The 22,500-nt window shown below is 42.3% G+C and overlaps 1 protein-coding gene across 2 annotated transcripts in view; it reads left to right on the plus strand.

Moving 5' to 3' along the window:
• The window catches only part of pde3a (phosphodiesterase 3A, cGMP-inhibited), a 76,328-nt gene that overhangs the window by 25,588 nt on the left and 28,240 nt on the right, over nt 1-22,500 (plus strand). The window contains exon 2 of one of the 2 annotated variants that reach the window (XM_080731378.1): nt 16,764-16,814. The exons of the other annotated variant lie outside the window; for it this stretch is intronic. Coding sequence (XP_080587504.1) covers nt 16,764-16,814 — 51 coding nt within the window. The remainder of the gene's footprint in view (nt 1-16,763; nt 16,815-22,500) is intronic. 2 annotated transcript variants of the gene reach the window in all.

Here is a 22,500-nt window from a genome sequence, read left to right on the forward strand (position 1 = left end):
ACGCACGCACGCACGCACAAACACACAGACACTGTATAGGCTATACTGTATACATTTATGCATGCATTTATATATGTCCTAACCCTAATATCAGAGCTTCATTTAACATATTTTCCCTAGCATCTCACTTTCTCTGTCTCTGCCTCACTGGCTCTTTTTGAGCGGTGGTCACACCGTCTCCTATACGTGGCCGTGTGTGTGGGTATGTGTGTGTGCGTGTCTGTCTGTATGTCTGTCTGTCTGTATGTAGCCTGCAATACCTTTTCTGACCACACACGTTAAGGGAGGGGCGCTGTTGTTCAGGGCAGGCACACTCACACTCACATTCACACACACACACACACACACACACACACACACACACACACACACACACACACACACACACACACACACACACACACGCACACACACGCACGCACGCACGCACACACACACACGCCTCCACCGCTCAGTTCACACGAGTGTGATTTTTTATGTCATTCCTCCAAGTCTCTCTCTCTCCCTGTCTCTCTCTCTCTCTCTCTCTCTCTCTCTCTCTCTCATTTAAATGAAGTCCTCGGTGGCATAAACTGTTTCGTGTGAAAGGCACTGAGTGTCTGTAGTTTACCCTGAAGCCAGGAATTACTCCAAAGAGCTTTCTCTCTCTTTCTTTTGTTCTGTGGATTTGTTTTCCTTCAAGACTCTCCTTTCCTTTTCCTTACAAGCATGTGTGTGTACTGTGAGCATTTTATCCTGCCGTCATGCTGGCACATACATAGATGCATGCAAGTAAAGATGGAAGTTAATGCAAAGCAATTTAGTCATAGGGTGAGAACATGAAATAGTAAAGAGGGAATGCATTTATAGGTTATGTGCACTTTAGTTTGTACAAACTATTTTTTTGTTGTTGTAATAATGTGTTAGTATTTTATGCTCTGTTGATGAATTGAATACAAATGATCACAATGGAAGTACCCAGGACCTTTTTGTCTCCACCAGCCGAAGGCATGGGTGCGTCCGTGTGCATCCGTGCGTCCATGTGTGTGTCCGTGCGTGCGTCCTCGCAGTTTGTTACCACCTAATCTCAGTCGCCGTTGGCCCGGTCGCTGCCAAAATGAGCATACACACTCCCAGGATGCCAATTCAGAACGTCTGCCCCACATTTTTCAAATGGCCCTGTTCTAGTGCCACCATGAGGCTGTTTTTTGTCAAACACATTTTTTGACAGTACTCCTACAGATTTTGTCCACAAATCACGCATATCGGTAGACAGTATCTCTACAGTAATTTCATCGACATGGATCTGTCTGATTTTCCATATTCCATCCTGATTGGCTAATATTGGCTTCCAAAGTTTGTAGGATTGGGCCGTTTTGAACAAAATACCTCAAATCACAAACGCAGAGTGCAATCATCATGAAATCGTGCACACACGTTCCCACTTGGCCGAGGAAGAAATGCCACTTCACATTTTTTAAATCAGCCTCATGGTGGCGCTATAACAGGCCGATTTGTGGTTTTACCTATAACTCCACCGATCAGTTTCAAACTTTGTAAGCACACTCCCTAGAGGCCAAGGAAAAACCCTTTCCTTGCATTTTTCACATCAGCCTTTTATAGCGCCACCTGGAGGCCGACTTATGTAAGACACACTTTTGGATCCTTCAGAATTTACCCCAAATTAACAAAAATCAGTACACAGTATATCTACAGTCATATGATCAAGACGGATCTGTCCCATATTAAATATTCCATCCTGATCGGCTAAGATTGGCCTCCAAACTTTGCAGGATTGATCCGTTTCGAACTAAATGCCTCAAATCATGAACACAGCGTGCAATTGTAATGAAATTGGCAGTATCTCAACAGTCATGTGATCGTCAAAGGCCAAAGAAGACATGGCATCCTTTTCACACGTAGCGCCACCAGGAGGCCACAATAATTAATACCTGACCTGGTGGAGAACTGTGCTCGGAAGAGCACTGCTTATAGTTTTGTTATCCTTTAAACCAGTACATTTATATAAATTGCCAGTATAAGCAGTGGGAGAAGCATTTCCACATTGGCCTCCTTAATGTCATGTGACTGTTCCCACATTAAATGAATATCGGGTATAGTACTTAATGGTTGCACGGGAAGTGTCTCTAAACACTTGAGACTAGGCATTTGGGGATGCATGTATTTGCAACTAGTAACAATAAATATCCATCTGCAGTCTGAAAGACCGGCTAATGTAACTCTACTCTCTCTCCACTCCCATGCGAACGTACTGAAAGGAGTTACTGTATGCTACTTATCTCGTATGATAGTTTGACACTCCATCTCCATGCAAATATATGTTTCATACTTCTCTTAGTTATGCCAAAATACTGATAGAATGTTGCATTTTGTTCATTGAACACAAAGTGTCGTCCTGGTTGTAGGCAACCCGCTGTGATACACACTCTGTCTCAGTTTTTATGACACATTTGTTCATAGATCAACTAATATAAGCACCGGCGTCATGACACATTATCTTGATGGTATCGGTAAAGTGAAGCTTTGCATTCACACTCACTTGACGGGATATCAATTCAGGCATTCTGACATGGTCCTGGCTGTAAGGTGACGTGATATTGATGGAACGAAATATACCAGCATTCGAAATCGATGCACATTTCCACAGTTGGCCAAAATGTAATATAGCAGTAAATTGCAGGCTTTTCAAGTAAATGGGAATGGGATTATAGTTATCTCCTCCGTATACCATTGCCGTTCGGCGTTGGTCGAGTTGCCTCAGTCTGCAGCATGCGTTATTCTACGATAACTGCCTCAACATGTTTTGCTCCATCCATAACCCCGTTTCTTCTCCAGCTCTCCCACTCTTTGCTACTGGTGTAGCCTATATATACTGTATGTTGATTTTCTTGCAGAAGGAGAAGTACCCCTCTGCCTTCTGCTTTTGCACCTTTCCTGTGACAGGCTCCAAAATAAACACATTAATCTTTGCTTAAAAAGCAGAGAGAAGAAGTCTCTATCCCAGTTTGACTTTAACATTCACATTTTTCAGACACAGTATATAGGAGCCCCCCATCCCCCTCATCAGGAGTACTGCACTACTGCTGATGACATACTGTAGATGAAAGGAGAAAGCGCCACTGACGAGCATAAGAGAGACATTTTCTCTCTTTTACTTTCTGCTGTCACGCAGCAGCACAGCAGCTCATTATGCATTCTGCCTTCAAATGGAAGACCAATGTCTACGCCTGGCGACATCATCTTCAATCAGAAGCAGCAGTTAAGGCCAACACAACAGGATTCAGGGAGTTGTGGATGCAGCCTGTGACGCATGCGACGCAGCCCTCTCAACAATAAAAGCAGCAGAGAGCCATGAGCTGATGTCAGAAGCCCAAGATTTTTTCCACATTATTATGTGTGTGTGTGTGTGTGTGTGTGTGTGTGTGTGTGTGTGTGTGTGTGTGTGCGTGTGCGTGTGCGTGTGTGTGTGTGTGTGTGTGTGTGTTTGTGAGCGTTTGTGCGAGTGTGCGTACATGTATACTGGATGTACTGTATATGCACAACATGCATTGATTCAGGGCAAACACACTTGCAAAAATCCTGCACAAAATCTTTTTGTAATGAGGCTGAGCAACTGACATGAGGAGCTTGAGCCTTTTTTTAAACCATTCAATTTGGGAATGCATCTGTGTCATTTCATATTTTAGCTATGTTTACGAGTGTGTGTGCGTGTGTGTGTGTGTCACGATTTATCAAAAATAGCAGATATACAAGCTTATATGAACTTGCAGATCTGCTATATTAGAAAAAATTTAAAAATGTGCACAAATTTTTGAACATGCGTATTTTTTCAAGCAAACATTTTAAACTCAAATCTTTGCTTCTGGGGGTCCCTGGAACTAAATATTTTGAGATGGGAGGGATAGCTCCCAAATACATAATTTTGGGGGTCCTTGACATGAAAAGTTTGCGCAACACTGATATAATAAGCTAGTTTTTTCAGGAAAGAAAAGAAAAACAATTTATATGACATCTGTTAAAAACTGTAAAAGAACACAATATAAAACAACACAACAACTGACAAAAATCATAGATTAAAATGCACAGCGAAACCAAATGTATTACTGCAGAGAAGAAAAGCCAAGAATGAAGACGGTCTAGCAGTCTGAGGAACAACAGCATTTGTCTTTAAGAATGTCCATGACAGGGGCTTTAAAAGCTGACTTGGAGATGAAAGTGTGCAGTTGTAAAGTTTTGTGTATGTCATTCCAGTCTCTGGCTGCAGCAGACTGAAACGACAACAATCCTAGTGCAGATGTCGATGACGTTTATCTACGTACATGACTACAGTATGTCTCACAGTGGCCAGTATGGAGACAAATCTCTAGCGAGGCATACCATGCCATGAAAGAATAAAATAAAGAATCCCATTAAGGGATATGGTGCTGTGAAACCAAAACAAATAAGCATAACATAGTAACTCATTCGGAAATTCCTTCATGTGCCGATTTGTCAGAAAGTGACTGCAAACTTTCCGATTTTGCTTCTTCAAATAAACTTTAATTATTTCAATTCAAATAGAATTCAAGTTCTGCATAGAACTGATCCTGATAATTCCTGCTTATTCCAAATGGTAAAGAATACATCATCTTTACATCTACACGGCCACTTTAAGACACACAACAAAGAACACGCATGCATACTGTACTTGAGGGTGAACTGTGCAGGCATGGGTGTGCTTATGGGGATTCACATGACATTTAATGCAAACCCTTAGTCATGCAACCCTACTGCAACCCAGGCACATACAGTACACACACACATGCATGCACGCACGCACGCACGCACACACATGCACACACACACACACACACACGCGTAATCTGTCCCGACCCAAGGCCGTGCAGGTGGCTGCCTTCAGCACAATCTATTCACTATCCAGAATACCATTATACTGGATGTTATATATCATCGTTGTTGGATGGAAACCTTGTATGTCCAAAACCGTTCGTTTTGTATTTATAATTTTTAAAATGATTTAAGCAATGAAAATAGCAGATCTACAACCACACAACGCCTCGCATCGTGAGGTGTTGTGTGCTTGTCGATCAGCTATTTCTTTTACTAGTTTTGTGCGACAGTCTTGTATGGTGAAGCAGGGCTTTACTTCACGTAAAAGCTTACAAATGTGAAACTTGGAGATAGGAGGTTTCTCCCCGACCGTGGCGATATACATACCGTAGAACACAACATGCGTGTGTGCAAGTGCTCTGACAATTACTCATATGACATCAGCTTTGCACGGAGGCATCGTGCCTCCATTTATTTTTCATGTGCACATTTCATGCTGCTCCGGAGCGGCAGATAAACACGTCAGTGGATCACCTCTTACCACTCATGGCTGCTTTGAAGCCTTGCCTATAAGCGCATTGTTAGTAGTTCACAGAGAGATGAATTGCAGAAGAAATAGTGCATGTACTGAGGCATTGTTTGGTGTGATTCATGCCTGGTCTCCGTTATCTCAATGGGCACAGCAGTCCACCATGCTAAAAGCGTGCATGGTAATACAGTACATACAGGTTGAATTCAAATGGTACACTGCTACATTGGGCATCTATCTACAGTAGTTCAATTACTCAGAATATTGATGTGTCTTTTTTATAAAGCATCAAACTAATAGGCTACTACTAACTTGCATGTTGTACATTACTGGTAAATTTCAAACAACAACAACCAACAGCATTCAAACTTCACTGAAAGTGGACTTGATTTATTACAATGACTGTAGATTGAATTTACCAGCAGTTTAACCATACACACTATGCTCTGCTAGCTCTTGATGCGTGACCTTTCCTCACTCTCTGTCTCTCTCTCTCTCTCTCTCTCTATCTCTGTCTCTCTATCTCTGTCTCTCTCTCTCTCTCTCTCTCTCTCTCTCTCTCTCTCTCTCTCTCTCTCTCTCTCTCTCTCTCTCTCTCTCTCTCTCTCTCTCTCTCTCTCTCTCTCTCTCTCTCTCTCTCTCTCTCTCTCTCTCTCTCACACACACACACACACAGTGATGTGTGCGGATAATGAGATCAATAGACAATCCCTTCTCTGGTCAGGTTTCATAGTGCATTGACAGGCGGACTGACACACTGATTGGGAACAATTAGTATCAATGAGTCCTGCTAACAGGATTTCGAGTTATGACGATGATGTGTGTGTGTGTGTGTGTGTGTGTGTGTGTGTGTGTGTGTGTGTGTGTGTGTGTGTGTGTGTGTGTGTGTGTGTGTGTGTGTGTGTGTGTGTGTGTGTGTGTGTGTGTGTGTGTGTGTGTGTGTGTGTGTGTGTGTGTGTGTGTGCGCACGTGTCTGAACTTGTGGTGGGTGAGTCATCGTCCAATCCCAGGAGTACCATTTCTCTCTCTGTCTCTCCTTCACACACACACACACACACACACACACACACACACACACACACACACACACACACACACACACACACACACACACACACACACACACACACACACCCCACAAAATCACATACTGTACATACACAGATGGCTTTGCCAGATCCATTAGTAAGCTAGCTGTGTTGTGTTGAAGGAAGGTGATCCTTGGCTTCCATCTAGGAACGGTAGGTCTACATTGTCCATGAGAGGGGTTTGCTAAGGAACCCAGGGGACGTTCTGAAATACGAGACACTCTGTGGGTAGCTTCTCCCTGTGTTAAATCACATTTAGTTCGGTTTGCTGATGATATACTACTAACATAAGTTGACTATCTTATGCGCAGCTGTCCTTTCTGTCTTTTATTTACAGTGATTAAATGTCTCTCTCTCTCTCTCTCTCTCTCTGTACAGTATATATACTGTACTGTATTCCTCTCTCTCCCTATCCATCGCCCACCCCTCCCTCTCTCCCTGGACTGGGGGCGAGTTTGAGCAGCTGCTGGTCAGTGGGAGTTTCGGTCAGTCTTGCTGGGTTCTACGGGGCTACAGTGTGTGCGTCGTGACGGACTTTGTGTGTGCGTGCGTGTTCTATCCTAATGCGTGTCAGTCTGCGTTAGACCCTACTGTAGCTCTTAGAAACAAGCTACAAGAATCCAGGCAGACCCGTTCACATCGAGTTCTTCTCTTGCTTTTTCCCTTACCCATACCAGCTGCTCTGGCCATAAAGTAGTTTACATAGGAATCAACACAAAACAAAGAAAACAGACGGTGTTGTATATTATAGTTATGGGCCACTGTAGAAATCTACGGTTGGTTTTACAGTATCCACTATCCAGAGACAAACAATGGCCCAGCAGGAGGTGACCCATGTCACCATCCCAGAAACGTGACAGACTGCATTGGTTTATACATAGCTCTGGTGTGTGTGTGTATTTTGCTCATTTGAACGGGTGCACAATGTCTACACACTTCAGCTAGAACACAGAAGACGGGTTTACTGTGTTAAAACAACCCTGTGGTTTGTGTGAAATCCACTTTTTGTCCAGAAAATGTTGCGCCACCTGCAGATTTGTTCAATAGAAACAAAATATGTACACTCACTTGAGGAGACCTCCTAATGCTATGGACCAGTGCTAGTTTAACCACATGAACTCTAGCTTCCATATTCTGGGACAAAAATTGCAAAAAACTCTACAAGTTCACAACGTGACATGTTGTGACTGTGAGCTTGTAGATTTGCTTTTTCTTGCCGAAGCTATTTGGTGTAGAGGAAACAAAAGCATAGAGCCCTGGGTGTCCCTGGTCAACAAAGTATACAGTATATGGTTTGAGGTTAATGTTTATTGTAGGCCTGGGTGGAATCTGTCTTGTTGTGACAACTACTACTGGGTCGGCATTGGGGTGGCTGTGGCTTAGGGGTATAGTGGCCGATAGAGCGGCCGGATGGGAACCGCAAGGTCCCCAGTTCGATCCAGGGCTCCCCCAGAGTTAGTGTCAAAGTGTCCTTGAGCAAGACTCTGAGTGAACACCTAATTTGCTCCCGATGTGCAGGTTGGTGCCTTGCATGGTTTCCTCTGCCATAGGTGAATGTAATGCACAATCTATGTGTAGTGCTTTGGATAAAGGTGCTATATAAATGCATCATTTACTATTTAACTACAACTGAGGAAATCCTATACTGGACTTTATTTGCCAGATTTATACGTACAGTATATATACAGTAAATATGTAGCAGGCTGCCATAGTGTAGTGGTTAGAGCATAGGCCTTTCATGGAGAAGAACATGGGTTCAAACCCTACTTGGTCGTAAGTTCTTAACAGGTCCCTAATGCCATACCAAAAGGGTTCAGATCTGAGCCAAGTCTCCTGCATGAGGCTCGTCTGAAACCTGTCCAGAACGGGAGTCTCCGAACGTAAAAACAGATTTTTAAGGACTGCAGCAATTCATATATCATGCGCTTTGGTCCAACAAGCTGTTTGACTGGCATTCTATAAGTGCTGTACTGTAGGTATTCTAAAGCATACATGTTTTTATACTTGATCTACTAGAGAATAAAAAATGACAGCGTTTGATAGAACTGAATTGTAAGGTGGCTGTAATAGGTTTGTCTATGTAATAGTTGTAAACATTAGTCAAAACATTTTTGTTTATAAAATATATCCAAAAATATCCAACATTTTCCATCTGCAAATCAAACTTGGCAGCGATCAGTCGTATAGAATAAAATAAAATGACCCGTACACTGTCTGACTCTGCACTTGCACATTAGGGACAACTTTATTTAAGCAAACTTTGGACTATTGTGCAAGTGCAAGTCATTTTATTGTATTCTATATCTGTCTAGTTAAAACCTAATGCTGCATACATTCTATTGCATGGTGTTGGTGTATGATATCCCAATCATGCCTTATCAGTTATGAAAGTGTATTTCTTAGACAGCAATTAAATGTTCAGATCATGTAATGCAAATGCTTACGTACTTGTCTCTGGGAACAGAAGAAAAAACTAAATCTACTTGTACCACATAAACACTTACTGTATGGAGCATTGGAGCCACCACAGTGAAGCTACATCAAGAGCTCCACCTGCAGGTGAATGCATAATCTGCATGTATTCCTTATAGAATCCTTGGTGGTTTCTCATCTATACTATAATTTTGCGAATGTCTGTCTGTCTGTCTGTCTGTCTGTCTGTCTGAGTGAGTGTCTGTCACAGTGTTTCTCCTCAGTGGCTGAAGCAATTGATCTGAAATCGCATCACCATTAGCATATGAACACACCTGACATAACTGTGAAGCCCGTTTGTCACTTTCACAAATCATATGCTGTATATTAGCATTTTTATGGTGTATCTACTATCTATTCTGCATCTAGTATGAGGCATATCTATTCTGCATCTAGCATGGGGCAACATGTTTAACCAGCTGTGTGTGTGTGTGTGTGTGTGTGTGTGTGTGTGTGTGTGTGTGTGTGTGTGTGTGTGTGTGTGTGTGTGTGTGTGTGTGTGTGTGTGTGTGTGTGTGTGTGTGTGTGTGTGTGTGTGTGTGGGGGGGGGGGGGGGGTGTTGGCTGGCCCTGCGTTACAGATGTTGTCATGTAGATCGGTACATAGTATCTCTGTAGCCTTTAAACGAAACGGGTATTTCTTACATTGATGCTCCTACATATTATCATGCAAGCATCAGAAAGTTACTTTCCATCCCTCATATACTGTGTGCACAGTGCACACCCCATAACCCACACACTGCACATCATTTCGGAGCTCATATCTTTGAACGGGTAAGGACTAGTAGAGATAATAAGTATAACATTAAAGCTGTACTGTGGAAGCTGCTCAACTAGTGGTCAGTAGCGGTATTGCTTTTTTCGGCCGGAGTCGCCGCGGACCACCGGAACGGGGGTCCGCGGACCACTGCGGCCGTCGCGAGCACCTCCGCCTTGCCGATACGATTCCGTAGAGCCGTCTCCCATCATTTTTAGACCAGAATTGAGGGAGTAGCAAGCAAGATTCCTTCACCAATGTAAACACAGTTGCTGAGGGAAGCTACTTCCTTTAGAGACAGCAAGACTCGCTGTGATTGGCCGTTGGTGTATGATCGGCGCTGTGATTGGCCGGTAGTGTATCATGTGGGAGATGACATCATTTTGCCGGGAAATTCTCCCCCCCTCACAACTCATAGAAAACATATAAAGAGAAGGCTTCAGAAGCTGAAAATAACAGAGTGGGGGTTCTAAAACTTTAGCGATTTAACAGTTAGGACAATGTTAAGATTTGTTTTATAAAAAAAGTTACATGGTATAACTTTAAGTTATCTGAGGTGTGTTCTATGTTGGAACTGCTTAATGTCCGTAGGTACGCACAATGTAAAATCAATGTAAATTCTCCCTGTTGGCTTTGAATTTTGAGAAGAAATAATTTACACATGATTCTTTTGGTGAGGGCAAAGATCAAAATGTTGATGATATGATGATATCAGTGAGGCCGGGCGGGGGCATGGTAAAAGTAGCATTAGGCTGGTTGCAGATGGTAACAGCTGAGTGATGGAACAGTGGATCATTATCTGGCTCAGAAGTGCATTAGCCCACTGATTCTCCACCTGTGGGCCTCGTGTTTACTAAACGCAACCATGTTTTGCCAAGACCCACCCTTGGAAACGTCCCTTCATCTTTATCCTTTTATTATAATAGTTATATTGGTATAGTTTGAATATGGCGTATTATGTTACATAATTATACTTATGGTTTGTTATGAAGTATTCTTGTTTGTTGTTTCCTACATTTTGTTTTTAATTCATTATTTCAAATTAAACATTTTCAAAAAACATTCGTTTAGTACAGTGGATCTCAACCTGTGGGTGATTAACATTGTTTTCTCACTCAACTGTAAACAAACCAACATAAAATGTAAGTATAGAGAATATGCACATTTCTAAAGTGACAAATGAAGTACTTTTTAATACCTCTTAAATGACAAATTAAACATTGGCCAAATTTTCAAATATTAAAGGCAGAAATTGCGAAAATAGCTGATCTACATGCTCACAACGCCTCGCAGCGCGAGGCGTTGTGAGCATGTAGATCTGCTATTTTCACAATAGAACCGTGTTATACAAAATGTAATTCCTCAACTCTTAGTGCTCGTCAGGTTGGGGGGGTCCCCAGTTAAAATATGATTATTTTGGGGGTCGTGGCCTGAAAAGGTTGAGAACCACTGGGTTAGTAAACATACCCGTGCGCCTGGGCCCACTGGGGGAAGATTTGCCACGGACAAGACCAAGTCTTGCCACGGACATTTCTGTCTGTGTACAGACATATTGATGACCCCTGGATGGGTGGGCTGAGAACACTTTTGAGTTTTTCAAGTGTGCTCTGATCCAGCAAAGGTTGAGAACCACCACATTAGACGCCCGTGAGCTCCTAGCCTCCCACAGATTTGACATGGTGAAAGGTGCATTCTTCTGAGATAACGGAGGTCACAACCAGCAGTATGCTGGGCAAGTGGGCATAAGGGCTCGGAAATGATTGGAGAGAGAGAGAGACAGAGACAGACAGAGTTAGATCAAATAAAACAGAGAGAGACAGATATTGTCGTTGTTGGGTGGAAATATGTCCAAATGAAATAAAAACAAATTGAATAGTGAAAATAGAATTAGCTAGTTAACAAATTAACATAGCATCGTTCAGACTGGTGGCCAATTCTGCACCAACATTGTACTGTGTATTATGGCCATTTTCACTTGCCTATTTAAAAAAATGTTTTTAACATAATAATAAAAAGGAGCGGTGTGGAAATACAAGGTTTCCACCAACATCAACGATACTGTATCATAATGAAATATCTGAAATCAAAATGTGCGTCATGTGCACGTTATTACGTGGCAAAGAGCACTTATCCTTTCATGTCGGATATTTTGAATTATTTTTTCCCAAACGACCTCACTCCGTTCCTCGAGGGGCTTGGATAAAATGAGGATCTATGGTATTAGGCAGATTTTCTCATCTGCCATTCAAGATGCCAGCTCATCTCCTGTGGATGACAGTAGCTCTTTCAAGCCACATCAGTCTCATCTGCTGGAGAGGAGACGAGCACGTTGGGTTCTGAGCTGTAACGAGCTAGGGCAGGTCACATGCACTCGCTTGGACACGTGCTGTACACAGTACGCACGGCACTACATACTGAGAGCTATTGTAGTTGTGTGTTTCTTTTTTCTTTTCTTTTTCTTTTAAGTCAGTTCACTTTCAGTTAGTTATTTTTTTACTTTGTTTATTTTATTATATTTGGCATATTTGTCTGGTCAGGGGCTAGATTGAAGAAGTTCAGAATATATACAGTAGACAACACAACACTGTGAAGGCAATTCACTCACATGTAGACATCCTAGTCAATATAAATAATATAATAAACTAGAAGCAGTGCTCTTCCGAGCACAGGTCTCCACCAGGCCAGGAGTCCTGGTGGTGCTACTGTATAATAGGCCAATGTAAAAAGGGTGGCATGTTCTTCACCTTAGACCTTTCATGGCAATCGGAGTAATCGGACACTGCATGCATGATTTGAGGCATTGTGTTCCAAAAATGTGTTTTGCTAAAGTCTACCTGCTGGTGGCGCTATAACAGGCCAATGTGAAAAGGGTAGCATTTGTTCCTTGACATTGTTCAAAAATGGAGCAATCCTGCAAACTTTGGAAGCTAATATTAGCCAATCAGGATGGAATATGAAATATCAGACGGATCAGACTTGATCACATGACTATAGAGATACTGTGTACTGATCTGTGTTATTTTTGGAGAAAATCTGAAGGAGTAATATCCAAAAATGTGTTTTACATAAGTCGGCCCAAAGGTGGCGCTATAAAAGGCTGATGTGAAAAATGCAGGGAAAGGGTTTTTCCTTGGCCTCTAGGGAGTGCGCTTACACCGTTTGAAACTGATCGGTTGAGTTATAGGTAAAACCACAAATCGGCCTGTTATAGCGCCACCATGAGGCTGGTTTAAAAAAAATCATGTTAATTGCACTTGGCGTTTGTGATTTGAGGCATTTGGTTCAAAACGGCTCAATCCTACAAACTTTGGAAGCCAATCTTAGCCAATCAGGATGGAATATGCAAAATCGGACAGATCCGTGTCGATCACATGACTGTCGAGATACTGCCTACCGATTTTTAGGATTTTTGGACAAAATCTGTAAGAGTAGTGTACAGAAATGTGTTTTGCAAACATTGGCCTCATGGTGGCGCTAGAACAGGCCCATTTGAAAGATGTGGGTCAGAGGTTCTGAATTGGCATCCAGGGAGAGAGTGTGCTCATTTTGGCAGCGACCGGCCCAACGGCGACTGAGATTAGGTGGTAACAAACTGCGAGGACGCACGGACGGACGGAGAGGAAAACATTCTCTCCCCATGCCTTCGGCTGGTGGAGACAACAAACAGCACACTCTTCATGCTTCTTGTGATGACACATTTCACCATAATTGACAAAGATTATTTTCTCTATTACACACTTTTCATTTCAGCTAAAGTGGGTATATAGTCTACACACGCACGCACACGCACACACACACACACACACACACACACACACACACACACACACACACACACACACACACACACACACACACACACACACACACACACACACGCACACACGATGTATGTCTGTCTCTGTCTGTATCATCATCAAATCATTACAGAAGCAGAAGGTCATGGAGCTTCTTGTAGTAGATCTCTAATTTATTATCTGACATAATTCATTTGGTCATGAGAAGCCACGTGGCTCAGCTACGCACGCACACCTCTACTGTAGGTTGCCCATGTTCACCATGGTTCAGTATATAATTTCCTTATTTTCACTGGCAAAAACAATATATAAGCTATATGTTTTCATTTGCTTTCTTGCGTGATCAATCAGTTAGTGTATTGCTGAGAGTTGACAGGCTAACCCAAATAAATATTATAAGAGAACGTCTGACAAGGATATTGCAGTGTATAATGGTCAGGGGCAGCAATGGCTCAGCTGATAGAGAGGTTGTCTGAGCTTGTCCTTGAGCAAGGCACTGAACCCTAACTGCTCCTGCAGTTTGGCAGTGAATGGGTGAATGTGAGTCCATCACTAGATAGATGACATTCTGGGAAATTGCAAGTGTGGTTGCTTGCACTTGCAAATGAATTTTCCCCATTCAAGTGAAATGGGGAAATTAATTCACTAATACATCAATGGCAATATATGGAGATCTCTGTTTCAGTACTCAGTACTTGTCCCTTTTATGCATATATGGAGATCCATGATGTCATCAATATTAGACGGATAGTTCACCCCAACCTGATTTTTTTTCTATCGATTACTCACCCTTCACCCCCAAAATGACTTTTTTTCTATCGATTACTCACCCCATGGAGCCTTGAGTTCAATAATATTTCTTTTTAGTTTTTGTCGCATTCCAAAGCCAATAATTTGAGGAGACTCTTTGTAGGCCCATTGATGGGGGTACCGGTACATTTATTATAATCAAATTATTGAATATTAAACAAAGAATATTATTGAACTCAAGTCTCCATGAACTACTCCTTTAAGCCCATATCTTGGAATGCTGGTTGAATCAGCTTTTTCCACATTTGGCTTCCTTGTCAGTCTCATGTGTAGACTGACATCATCTCCATGTTTGTGAAAAGTTACATTTTTGCATTTTCCCATTCAAGTCAATGGAGAAAACGAATTCATTAATAAATTAATATAAATTAAACTATATAACGTATCTCTTAGCAAAATGCAAACACACGATTCCCGATGAAGTCGGTCGATTTGACATATGGCCCGAAACTGTGGGAGGGGTAACGCGACAAAATAACGTTTATCTGGAAAGATGGAATAAAGAAAGTCGGACAAGTACTATAGTCTGTTTACCCTGTTAGGGCAACCACACTAATAATACAAGGCTCCGAGGGGTGAGAGGACTACAGAAGCACTTTATAAACGCAGACGCAGTCCATTTATTTAGTCTCCAAGTCCACAGTAGTAGTGACGTAGTGTCTCGCTCAGTGGTGTTGAGGACGGTCATGGTGACCGATTCCAGCCCCTTCCATTACAACCATCCCCCATTCACCCATTAATATAACATGGAGAAAGACAGAGATAGAAAGAAAGAACAAGAGACAGAGACAGAGAGAAGCTCCCTTTCATAAGTTGATGTGAATGAATAAATGAACACTTCCAGTCATGGCCTCCCCGCCCCATGTTTCATCTCCCCATTGAAAAGTTGAGGCTGGAATTGAATTAATGGGATATGAAATGGATATCCGGCCGCACACTACTGCTAGATAAAGACTGTCTTAAATATTGTGATTCAATCAAATAGTTGTACTGTAATCCATTGTGCATGGGTATGCAATTCCTATACATTTTTCACATGTACTTTAATCCTACACCTTCGTATACATATTCATATTCTTCTGGTCCTCATGAATTAATAGAGAATATTACAAATACATCAATGGAAACTGAATCACACAGACTTTTGATAGCCAACAGTAAACAAAAGACATCATCAGCTAGTAATTCGGCACCCCCCCATCTTATTTGGGTTTCTTATAATCATAAGACATGTTATATCATTGTGAATGTGAATAGGATATGGCGTTAACATACAGTATACACTAAATAAAAGTGCATATCCTCAATATTAAAGGAATATTGTAGAGATATTATACTGTGGGATTTTTTTTTTTTTTAATTTGTTAGATTTTTGTTCGTAATTGTCTCCGCCAGGCCAAAGGCATGGCCAAGACTATGTTTTGCACTCTGTCTGTCAGTCCGCGTGTGTGTCCATCCGTACGTCCGTCTGTGAGCAGCTAATCTCATGCACCGTTGGACAGATCGACGCCAAACTGTGCACTCCCTGGATCAGAGCAAAACCTCTGACACAAATTTTGCACATCTGCCTCTTATAGCGCCACCAGGAGGACGATTTTTGCAAAACATTTTTTTTATATTACTCCTACAGATTGTCCAAACATCACATAACATCACATATATCGGTACACATTATATCTATAGTCATGTGATCTGTCCGATTCGTCATATTCCATCCTGATTGGTCAATTCCGAACATTGCTGGCCCACAATAACCTGACTTGACCTGACTCCAAGGAGAACTTTTTCTAGTTGTGTTATGAGTCGTGACTGAGATTTCTCTCAGCCGTTTCCTCACGTCCTGCTTCACCTCTCTTATACGTCATTTTTCTTCCCTCCATCTCCCTGCCTGCACACTCTTTCCCCATCCCAAGTTCCTTGCATCTTCTGTATCCTCCCTTTCTCCATCCTAACCATGATAATAAAGCTGCCTCCATCCTTTCATGCCTTCTCTCCTTCTGCTCCTCCCACTTGCCTCCTCTCTCCCCCTGTCTCTCTCTCTCACCCTTTCTCTCCACTGTCTCCTAATTAGAAGCCATGAAGTTGCATGTAGGAAGAACCCATTAGGCAGAGTGCAGAGGGCACTTGCAAAGCTGTGGCCTGGCTGTGAAATTCAATTACAGCTTTTCCCCTAGTTGAACAAAAATGGAAATCGCTGCAGCGATGGGGGGGAAGGGGTTGGTGGGGCTTCGGTGGATGCATAGATAGAGAAGGAGGCCTATGCAGATCAGCCCTCTAGCGATGATGGCAATGCGCTCTCATCTTTTTCTTCATCAGCGCGCCTTTCCCTTTATTTTTAGATGGATCATTCTGAGGATAGGGAGGGAGGGGGAGAACAAGAGGTATAGTGAACGAGGAGTGCTGTGGCGCTCCAGTGGAGAGTGTGTAGAGTGGACCAGTCCTTCATAGTGGTTTTTTCTTTCTCTATGCTTGTATCTCCAGATGATCTGCCAGCCGCAATGGGATCACAGGAGAGCCGCCTGGGGATCACAGGTCAGTGTAGTTCAGCTGGGGACGCAAGGGAGGATGTGTGTGTGTGTGTGTGTGTGTGTGTGTGTGTGTGTGTGTGTGTGTGTGTGTGTGTGTGTGTGTGTGTGTGTGTGTGTGTGTGTGTGTGTGTGTGTGTGTGTGTGTGTGTGTGTGTGTGTGTGTGTGTGTGTGTGCGCGCGTGTGCGTGCGTGTGTGAGCGTTTGTGCGAGTGTGCGTACATGCATGCGTGAGTATAGGTGCGTGCGTGCGTGGGTGCCTGCGTACATGCTTGCGTGTGTGTGGCCTCATTTCTGCCGCTGCTTCAAAGAAAAGGGACAGGGTCTGTGATAGCGGCAGTTACAACAGACTCATCGTTAAGGCGTGAGTGATTTCAGTTACCTTAAAAGAAAGATGTCCTAAGATGATTGATTTGACAGCTCCCAGCGGTGTTCAGCCTTGTTTGATTGTGTTTGACAGTTTTACACTGAAACATTAAGGTGGCTACTGGCTATGCCAAGTTCTCCACCTTGAAGTTAGATGTTTGTTGCTACCATGTCAAAATGGATTTGGTGTCTTTGAGGACCTCCACTGCCAGGGCTTATATAAAGATTGCCATTTCCAATCTCTGTCATTCCTTCACCTCTATTACTGTAACACCTGACCGGCTGACCCCACCCCCATCTTTACCTTTTTATTGGCCTGCCTTGTTCCATTCTGTTTGCCTCAGCCTGATGAGACCTAATTACACCTGACTAACATGGGTTGCTTCAGGATGAATTTGGAAGTTATTAGTAATTAATCCTTTGCAAATATCAGTATTTTGGGCTTTTAACATGTATTGGGTCCACAGAAAAGTAATTCTACACACTATTCTTGAATTTCCCATAGACTTTATGTAGTTTTATCACCGCTAACCCCTACTTGTTGGGCTTTGACCTGGTTGGTCCTAGGGATGGTATTGAAACCATGTGCCTCCTCTGAAATACATGACATTGCCTGCCGCTTATTTTCACCTGCCAGTGAGGAGCCTCATTACAACAGCCCTGCTGAGAGACACCCCTAACCAACCTGTACGAGTTGGTATTTGTTTGTTTGTCATGGAGTGACAAAGAATTGGCCTCTAGTGCCCAGCTTCGTCTCATAAACACAGCCAATTGTGCTCGTATGGCCAGGCCAGATGCACTGTGGAGGATTCAAAACCTTATTTTAAGTATGATAGGTTTCTGACCCAAGTCATGCTTTAAATCCACTTGCATACACAAACACACCCTGAAACATATACAATATATAGAGCAGTCAGATAGTCAGTCAGTCTGATACAGTAGCTGGAGGATACTGTATTGAACAGTGGTTCACAACCTTTTCTGGATCAGGGCCCAGTGGCCCACTTTAACATCTTGGAAGCATTCACGGCCCACCCATCTGACCACTTAACGCGGCAGTAATTTTTCAAGGTTTAAACTAAGGAAACATAGCCTAACATTTATTTATTTTTAAATAAATGATTTAACATATTGTCACTGTCGGGCAGAAACCTCATATCTCTAAGTTTTAAAATCGTAAGGTTTTTTTCATAAAGTAAAGCAGTGCTTCATATGAGACTGTCGCACAAAACTAGTGAAAATAGCATTTCTACAAGCACTCACGAGGCCAACTTTGGGTCCCGGCCCACAGGTTGAGAATCATTGGTATAGATTAACATGGAGTTACATGAGCCAACCCACTGATAACAGTGACTGATTGGACACAGATTGCATTCCCAACATACCATCTCTACACTGTAGGGAGTTGTATAAGGGGAACAAATATTGACCACATTTTTGTTTTGTCATGATGGTGACGTTACTACCATATGGTACTGTAATCTGGTACAGTAAAGCCCCTTTTTGACTGCAGTTTTAGCACCACACCACACCACACTACACCACACCACACTGCACCACATACAAATATCTACATTTTCCATTACACAAAAGTACCCCTATAGGTAAGAAACAAATTGACCCTTTTAACTGTGATTATAATACAATATAAATTTGTATTACAACTATCCTAATTATAATGCACTATAATGGATTATAACTGTGATTATAATACATTATTAAGTATTATTGTATTACTATGATAATTATAATACACTATAATAGATTATAATACTGGTTATAACACAATAGAATATATTATCATGTATTACAACTATATCCTGGTGGTCCAAATGAAAAGTCAGTGAGTGATCAGTCATTATGATGTGTTTGGCCCTGTTTGGCCTAGCTCAGACCTACTCTAGAGTGGATACTTTTTAGTACCCTGTTTAGTACCACTTTCACGCCACTCTACCCAGGTCCTTATAGTGGAAAACCTGGCACAAGTGGGCGGTGTGGTGTGGAGTTGTGTGGGGCCAGTGGAAAAGGGGCTTAAGTGAGGGGAGTTTGGGGGCTTCGTCCAGAAGATCAGCCCTCCAGCGATGATGGCAATGCGCTCTCGTCTTTTTCTCCATCAGCAGCCGCGCGCTTTCGCTTTATTTTTAGATGGATCGTTCTGAACAAACGGTGTCTGATGAGATCAGAACTAATACTGTTATTTGAGTATAATACAGTATAATTAAAACTTTGTAAAAAGGTGTTAAAGTTACTTAAAATATGGTTTGGTCGTTTTATTTGATGGTCACATTTGTAGAGACGGTAGATTGGATAACAAAGTGAAATGGAGTTTTGTGTGGCCAGGGTACTTAATCCAGCAATGCGAGCTGTACAAAAAGCCTTTTAATCAGTCAATACCTGCCACAATTTACATGTTGCCACGCTTATGATTATCAACCATCCCAGGAAACAGTGCAGTGGGCATTGTGCTACGAGAATCAATTGAGCTCTGATCAACTAGTTTATGGTCAGAAATGAGTCACTTTGATCTTTGCCCCTGGTGTATCCAAGCAACCAGGTGTTCCTCGATACAACCCGATCCCTGCATACTACTCACCGTATATATCTTCCCATCCCCAAAGCACCTGCAGTCATTCGCAATTGGCGGATTTGCAGAATTAGGGGTGGGCGAGAGGGCAAGCGGGGAGGGGGGATGGGGGGGGGGGGGGGGGCGTTGCAGTTGTGAGTGCGCATATGTGGCCCGAGAGGCAGAAGAAGAGTGTGGAGCGGCATGGAAAGGGAGGGCACGGGTTTGCGTGTGCCTTCCATTGAAATGTCAGTCTGCTTTGTGGTCTGGACTCCGCTCAGTTAGAAACGGTGAAGTTAGTTGGTGGTGGGTGTAAGTGTTTGAAGCAGGGCACGGAGAGGGGAGGGCATAGTCGTGCCACACGCTTCCATATGCTAGGCTGGGATTGATCGCTGTTATTGAAACATAATGATGAATAGGAGGAGGCACTCGGCAAGCACCATGGGACGACATCAGGATTCTATACATCCTCATAGACAGGTGCAGTATGAGCTTAAGTCATACTTCCAAATTTTCTCCCCATGCTTTTGCATGTGCGTGTGTGCATGTGTGCACACATGCGAACTGTGTGGATGGGAAGACGATTTGATCAGTGACGATGTGGTGTTTAAAGTGGGCCAACTTGACAGCAATGTCTAAATTAAGATGGCTGATATAGCCTGTGTATTGTGTTTGTAGGTTATGAGAGGGGATCGAATGCCAGCATTTGATCCCAAGTGGTTATGAAAGTATCACAGGATGTTATGCTGTTTTTACCATAGTTTCCTTACAGTATCTCTTAGCAGTGAAAGAACAATTGCATATTAATATTGTATTGATTTAAAGCTTGTGTCGCTGTACATATTTTAAGCATGTGACATGACTATTATCCCCAGAAAACAAACCAGTTTTACAGTAATAATAGATTAGCCTTTAATTATTACCACTTTATTGATTATTTTGATTGTTTGGGATTATATTGTCTTTTGCTAAAATAGTTAGGCAGATTTAAATCTGAAATATTTGGGGCTCCATTGACTCTTAGCTTTACAGTAGTCATTGTGTTTTAGGTGTTTTAACCTGTACATTACTTTATGTAAAAGTAACATCTTTGTAATACATATTTTATTTATTATATACAGCTGTCGAATTACTTATGTTATGGCCAATTGTTTCATTTAGCATTGCCCAAGTATTGTAGCTCCAATCGAGTTGTGAGCTTGTCAAAAGGCTATTTTCAGTGCATGACACGAGTGCGCTATGAAGTATAAAGCAGTCTTCAGTGATGCCAATTCTTATGGACCAAAAAATAGGACACGATCACATGTTAGACTTGTCGTTTTAGTCTACCCGTGGTCTAAACACAATCAAGTCTCCTTTGTTTTCAGCATTAATCACACTCACACATACCACGTCAACACAGGAGGGATGGATTGAGGGTTTTTTGTTGTTCTACTACTGTATTGTTGCAGTGTTTAGCTGTGTTTCTGAGTGGGCGCTCAGCCTCACTGTGGGTGCTATAGTATTCACAGTCGCCCTAGATTTGATTGTGGAGGAGCTCAGCTGGCCTGCTACAGTGAGCTGTTCTCTCTTCCACCTGATTGGCTACGGTCTGCCTGTGGACCCGGCTCCATTCTCTCTCTCTCTTTATGTGTCTCATTGTGTCTCACTCTCTCTCTCTCTCTCTCTCTCTCTCTCTCTCTCTCTCTCTCTCTCTCTCTCTCTCTCTCTCTCTCTCTCTCTCTCTCTCTCTCTGCCTTTGTGTCTCTCGTGCATCTCTCTCTATGTCTTTATTTGTCTCTCTTTCTCTGTCTGTGTGTCTCTCTCTCTCTCTGCTCTCACCATCTGCACAGTGCTGCCTTTACGCCTGATCTGCCTCTATATCCCTTAAGTATCTCTCACGAGAGGATTCGGAGGTGGGGGTGGGGATTGGGGACTCGGGTGGAAATGGAGAGAATAGAGGAGGAAGTAGAGGATGGATAGGGAGCTGGAGGAAACGCACTGTAAGAGAGACAGAGAGAGAGAGAGAGAGAGAGAGAGGGCAATTGTTGGCAGCATTATTATTTTTCAAGAATATATAATCAAATCTGACATGCATGTCTTTCCTCCACTGCTACAGAAAAAAAAGATCACTGTATACTGTGTAGCAGATTTACAATTCACCAAGCACCTGAAGGTATTATATAATGCATTATAACCTTTAGAATATATATTCAATAATATAATATAGATTATTAGGTAACTTAGACCAGTGTTTCTCAAATTGGGGTATGTGTACCCCTAGGGGTACGCGGAGGTACAGCAGGGGGTACTCAGGATAATGCCTCATGATATATTATTCATAGTTAAATAATTAACTACAATTGAATTAGAAGGAGAAACAACATTTACTGTTATGTTTAATGATGACACTTGGAGAAACTTGTTGTGAGCCTGATATTTGCCAACCCAAATTACATGGTACCAGGCAACTGTTACTGTATGTGTTTGAATGTTGTTTGAATGGAATTTATTGACATGAAAACTGGACTGAAATGTTTTGGCCACAGTGTTGAAACTTTCACTCCCTTTTTTATTTTTTGTGATGTTATTCTTGAAAAGGGGGGTTATCATATACCGCTAGCTATGATTTTAATTGCAGTTGGGAAAATGTTGTTGTCGGGTAAAGGGGGTACTTGGATTCAAAAATTAGCTAAAGGGGGTACTCAAGCCAAAAAAGATTGAGAACCACTGACTTAGACTATTAAAGCTGCAATCCATAAACCTTTTGTGTGAATGAAAGCGT

Source organism: Nannobrachium achirus (assembly GCF_963921795.1).
Source record: "Nannobrachium achirus genome assembly, chromosome: 8".
Lineage (NCBI taxonomy): Eukaryota > Metazoa > Chordata > Actinopteri > Myctophiformes > Myctophidae > Nannobrachium > Nannobrachium achirus.